This window comes from Pipistrellus kuhlii, unplaced genomic scaffold (genome assembly GCF_014108245.1).
Source record: "Pipistrellus kuhlii isolate mPipKuh1 unplaced genomic scaffold, mPipKuh1.p scaffold_m20_p_8, whole genome shotgun sequence".
Taxonomy (NCBI): Eukaryota; Metazoa; Chordata; class Mammalia; order Chiroptera; family Vespertilionidae; genus Pipistrellus; species Pipistrellus kuhlii.
This window is the reverse complement of record NW_023425584.1, coordinates 53,206,044-53,212,043: the sequence shown is the minus strand read 5'-3', so window position 1 is coordinate 53,212,043 and position 6,000 is coordinate 53,206,044. Positions and strand designations below refer to the sequence as shown.

At 37.0% G+C, this 6,000-nt stretch overlaps 1 protein-coding gene across 1 annotated transcript in view; it reads left to right on the top strand.

The window, feature by feature from the left end:
- The first annotated feature begins 635 nt into the window (after positions 1 to 635).
- LOC118711323 (phospholipid-transporting ATPase IK-like) overlaps positions 636 to 6,000 on the top strand; it is a 28,374-nt gene continuing 23,009 nt past the window's right edge. Inside the window, 1 exon segment of the mRNA XM_045576698.1 lies at positions 636 to 768. Coding sequence (XP_045432654.1) covers positions 636 to 768 — 133 coding nt within the window.

Genomic DNA, 6,000 nt, shown 5'->3' with positions numbered 1-6,000 from the left:
ATTTTGTATCGATACATGGTACATGGATTCATTTCTTAGACTCTGTTGAATGTATTGATTTAAATCATAGATTTGGTTTTCTCGCATAAATAAGCCAGAAGTAATAAGTGTATCTGTTAGGAGGAAAATATTCCAAAAAAGCGTATAAGAGAGAGTCTTCAGAGGCACATAATAATGCTCATTGGACTGGGGAAGAAGAAGAGTGGGATAGAATGCAAAACACAAATCTTGATCTGACCTGTGTCTCCAAAATATACAGATTTCTCTGTACACCTCACTCGAAACTACATATAAGGAGGCGTGCAAGTGACGACTGGAGGCTGCTTGCACTGGCCCCAGAAAGGAGAGTTCTGTTTGTTAGAGAGGGGTCCTCACTGCCCCTTGGGATTCCAGCCTGAGAGTCCCACGATGACATGCCTTTGAAAACCCCTGACTCCTGGAAAGCAAACCTCGTTTTAATGAAAATCATGGTAATGGCTTCATGGGAATACGTTTTACTAAATGATTGGGAATGCTGTTGCCAGGGAGATAAACCATCAGTTCAAATAGAGAAGTGTAGATAACACATCCATCCTCACAGTCTAATGCAGTACTTGTCTCTAGTTGTTAGGTTCATTGCAAAAATAGAAAACACCATGGCCTTGAACCAGTTCATGCAAGAGAACCAGAGTAGACATAATAACTCTGATCGGAATGGTTGGACAACTCTTTGTGATTTAAAAAGCAATTATCGTCACAGTGGATTTTTCTCAGAAAACAGTAAACAAAGTCAGTAATAACAAGCTGACCTCAAGAGCAATCTGCCTGAAGCTATTTACAGCAGGAATGTGTGCTCCTCCTCTGTTTGGCTCATGCATCTGCCTTGGGAATGAGCGATTAAACATGGATTTAATACCCAGCCACCCAGTGTCAGTGTGTGGCCTGTGAACAAAGCTGCTGACACAACTTCACTCCACCCTAGCAGGATTTTCCAGTGTGAGGCCAGCTCCCAGGAGGAGATATATACAAGTTCAAGGAAGGAGAAATAATATATTTTATGTTTATAACTTTCAAAATCAAATCTAATTTTTAAATATTATGTACCAATTCAACAACAAAGACTTTCTTTCTGAAACTAAAATAGTTTAAACTAAAATGGCCATGGGAACATGGGCTTTTATCCATGTTCTTAAAAGGAATCTTCAATAAGAGATCTCACAAATACCGTAAGTGCAGATTATTTGAAATGAACTTTGCAACAGGGGAGGTGCCTCTCGACCAAGGTAGAGTCAGTTTTAAACTTCTCAAATATTTTAGAGAAGCACAATTTCTTTCACATTTCTTCTCTTCCCTCTGCATATGCAGACATCGTATATTTCCCACGGATTTTGACTTAAATTTTCCATGGTTGTCTAAAGAATGATGGCATTCTGTTTTGTTTTATTTTTTTGTTTGTGTGTGTGTGTGTTTCTGTAACCTCCATAAAAAATGGTTTCTAATTCTTTCTTGTAGACATTCTGAAACCTGAATGCTATATATCTGACAATAGTTCAATGAAATCTCTGGGAAAGATGTAGATGTACCCTAAGTTCATGGGTTATGTGTAAACGAATCACCAGTGATGGGGAAGTTTTCTCTCATTTTGGTGCATATGATATTTTAGTATATTTCAGTGAAAATGGTCCTCTCTAGCTTCAGCCTTTTATTTTTATTTATTTTATAAAAATATATATACATTTAATATATTTTATTGATTTTTTACAGAGAGGAAGAGAGAGGGATAGAAAGTTAGAAACATCGATAGCTGCCTCTTGCACACCCCTTACTGGGGATGTGCTTGCAACCAAGGTACATGCCCTTGATAGGAATCGAACCTGGGACCTTTCAGTCTGCAGGCCAATGCTCTATCCACTAAACCAAACGGGTTTCGGCTATAAAAATCTATTTTTATTTATTTCAGAAAAGAAGGGAGTGGGAGGGAGAAAGATCAATGATGAGAATCACTGATCTGCTCCCTCCTACATATCCCACACTGGAAATGGAGCCCATAACCAGGGCATATGGCCTGATCTGGAATTGAGCTGTCACCACCTGGTTCATAGGTCACTGCTCAACCACTGAACCACACCAGCTGGCCTCTACCTTCAGCCTTTCAAAAAAGGGCTGTTTTCTAAATAATAAAGAAGTGGGTATGAAATATTTATATGATTTTTGAAATACTGTCTGATTCTATCCTTCTTCCTCTTCCTCTTCTTCTTCTCCTCTCCTTCTTCTTCTTCTTCTTCTTCTTCTTCTTCTTCTTCTTCTTCTTCTTCTTCTTCTTCTTCTTCTTCTTAATATGCCTGTTTACATTAAAATCCATAAAAGAAGACTGAGAAACTTTGAGGAATGAGGAAATAAAATAAGCAGAATGCCTAAAAAGGGAAGGGCTTTAAAAATAGGAGTAATGAGTTCTTTCTACGTGACAAACAGTGAGGTGATTGCATGGGGTAGGAGGTGAGAGGAGGTGGAAGAGGATAAGGAGTGATAAATGGTGATGGGGAAAAAATAAAATAAGATTAAGTGATGAATAAAGTAATAGTAGTAATTCACTGTGTCCAGTGCTACAGAGAGGTCGGATCAAATGAGGACTGACCATTGGGCTGGACCTAATGAGACTGGGAAGACAGAAGCTGAAGTTCGGACTGGAAAAATAAAGGTCATTGGATCCTAGTCAGAGCAGATTCAGTAGACTAGACTCCTGGGCACACAGACCTTGCTAGAATGGCAAAGAACTTGGCCTTAAACAGAGTAGAATGAATGCATCATGTATTTTTAACAGTCCGAAATGAAATAAATGAATATAAATGTAAGTCAGTTCATGTATGTGGTGGTGAGAAGATCAGGAAATCTATTCAAAGTAATTCTATTTCCCAAGTAAGTAAGAGGAAGCATCATCATGTGAAAGAGAGAATGAAAAGTGGATGTTGAAAATTTGAAAAGAGAGAGTAATAATAATCCCAAAGAATGGAAGGATGAATTGATTAGGGAAATGTAGTCCTGACTACTGCTGAAGATTGAGTAGAGATTCAGGTGGTGAGAAAGCAGAAAGGCCAAGTTAATGGATTAGTGATGTTTGTGGGAAGCATCAAGGAGTTGTTCCAGTGGATGAATAGAGCAAACTCACAGGGAAGACAGGAGGTTATAGTTGAGAGACATGAAGAAATCAGTAATAAATCATTGGGCGGGATTGGAACTAATCTTTTACATTGATATAGAAATCACCCAGAATGATGACATGAATGTTGAAGAGAAATATCAGAATCTAGTTCTGCAATGAATGAGAGATGGCGACAAAGAGATAGTTGACTTTAAAAGAGAGAAAGAAAGTGATATTGCCTATTAATTTGAGCTTCAAAATTACACTGTTGAGGGAAAAGAGAAACTAAATGTTCTAGAATATACAATGAAGTTCAATGAGGATACCTAATCTTGAGGCATCAAAGCCCAGAAATTAATATTATGGACTTGGAATCAAATTAACTTCTGCTACTTAGCAGATGTGCTGACTGTGGGTAAATAACTTAAGTTCTTGGCATCCCACTTTCCTCATCGCTTGTTGGGAATGATAGTTGCTATCTCAGAGAACTGTGTTAGGGATTAAGTGAGTTTAATAGATGTAAATGCCTAACACATGGTGATTAGTCAGTGAGTTTGGATATTACTGACTTTTAGCCTGTGGTGAGAAGAGTATTGGAGGGGAAAACTGTGTCACATCTTGATAGTACTACAGGGTAAATTATGCCCCTAGAGAGTAATCTGATTTGGGGTAGGGCAGTAAGATGTTCAGAGAGTATGTTGAGGATGTGGAATATTTTGCTGATGGCCAACTCAGAGCCCATAGAGTCCACTGGTAGGAAGTTTGTGTTCACACTACATGGGGATAAGAATCCTGTGGTCATGGGTGAAATGGAAGTCTTTCATTACTGTGTGTGTTAGTAGCTTTATAACATGTTTGGGAATTCAATCATAATTATCAGAAGTTTTAATTATGATTTAATTGCAATCTCCTTCTCAATTTGGCTTTTCAAGCAATTGGTAGACATGGGGTACACATAGCATCGCATCATGAGCATTTAAAGTATAAACTGGCCTGAGAGAATGGGAAATTCAGCAACAGGAGCCCCTTTGCTCTGTCAAAATACTATGCATTGATTTTGATTCACTGAGAGAAGCCAAACATGATGGATATGGAACTATAAATAAACTTAAGCCTAATTTGCCTAAACAAACACAATCATCTAAAACATAAAACAAGATGACTATTGAATTAGGTGGGGTTCTGGTACATTTTATTTAAAAATGCATCCAAATTTAAGTTTTTCAGTTCACTTGTAAGTCTTCAGCTTTTTGTCAATGTATCTTATCATTTGAACACTGCTTTTTTTCTCCAGAAATTATGTATGTGTGTTCATGCTTATTGTAAGAGAATTTATAATACAAAGTAAAACAGAGTTTTAAGGAATTGGTAAAACAGGTTGTATAACTCTTAGAGGAATGCACTAAGGGAGCACTTACAGAGACAAGTGGAAGTAATCACAGACAAGCAGAAGACATAGAAGATTTGCAAATGAGGAATTGATATATGCAGGTGCCAATTCAGCACAAACTTCCCAATCCCCTATTCTCTGAGGCTTTAGAGTTTTACCCTGGAGCTCTTGTTAGTACATTTATGAACATTTTAGCAGCTCTCTAAATTGCAAACTTTATTACAGGTCATGCTTTTAAACATCCGCATGTTGCACATTTTGTAGGAAGGAAATGAATTGAAACAAGAGGAGCCTAAACCTACATGTTTTGAAAAAATAAAAAAGCAATAAAGAAAGCACGTGCTAGCCATTACAGATGTTTGCACAAATTAAAAGTCCCACTGCTTTTTAGAGATTCTAGGTCAGCACAAATAAAATTTCACATTAGGAATAGTTTTCCTCTTGAGGAAACTTTGTACTAAACAGCTGACCTGATAACTTACTAGCATACTTTACCATAAGCAATTATTAAATAGTTATGAATGTGTGTTACTGGGAATAGAACTGTTCGTGCAAAAACAAGTTTACTGGTACATCATGTTATTATAAATATACTAGAAGCCCAGTGCACAAAATTTGTGCCCTGGGGGGAATCTCCTCAGCCCAGCCTGCACCCTCTCTCAGTCCAGGAGCCCTCAGGGGATGTCTGACTGACCGCTTAGCGCCATAGGATGTCCTTAGCACTGCTACAGATGCAAGAGAGGCTCCACCACCACCACTGTGCTGGCTGTGCTTCTGGCTGAGCCGTGCTCTCCCAGTGAGTGTGAACTGACCACTAGAGAACAGCTCCCGCATTGAGCATCTGTCCCCTAGTGGTCAGTGTGCATCATAGTGACTGGTTGTTTCACTGTTAGGTTGATTTGCATATTAGCCTTTTATTATATAGGGTTTCTAATAAAAATTATAAAATTTTAATCTTATTGATAATTACTTTGTTTCTTCCTTTATCTTTTCCTTTTAATGTCAATCTCTCCCACATTTACAACATAAGAGGGAGATTTGTGAAGCTTGAAAAACCATGTGAACCAAACTTTCTTCCAAAGTTCAGAAAAAGAAACTATATAAAGAAAAGAACAGAGAATATAAAAAAAAATTTTAAGTTGAAGTTTAATTTAAATCACTATAATAGGAAAATGTTTAAATGAGTATTACTTTCTTAGAGAAAATAACAGTTTCAAAAAGACAATCTCCTAAAACAATTCCAAACAAGCTGAGGTGCTCAATAAAGATACAAGATATGAAAAAGCAAGATGAATCAGAATTATAAAGTCAAACTGAGGTAATAAAACTAAAGAAAAAAAATTTAGAAAGTAAGAATGCAGAAGAAACAGATCAAATAAAATGTTGTAAAAATAGAAGGTAAAAAGAAAAAATTTTAAAACTTAAAGTAAAGCAAGTCATACAAAAAATTCAAAAAGTAAAAAGTCTTGGAATTAGTCAAAGAAGATCCAAG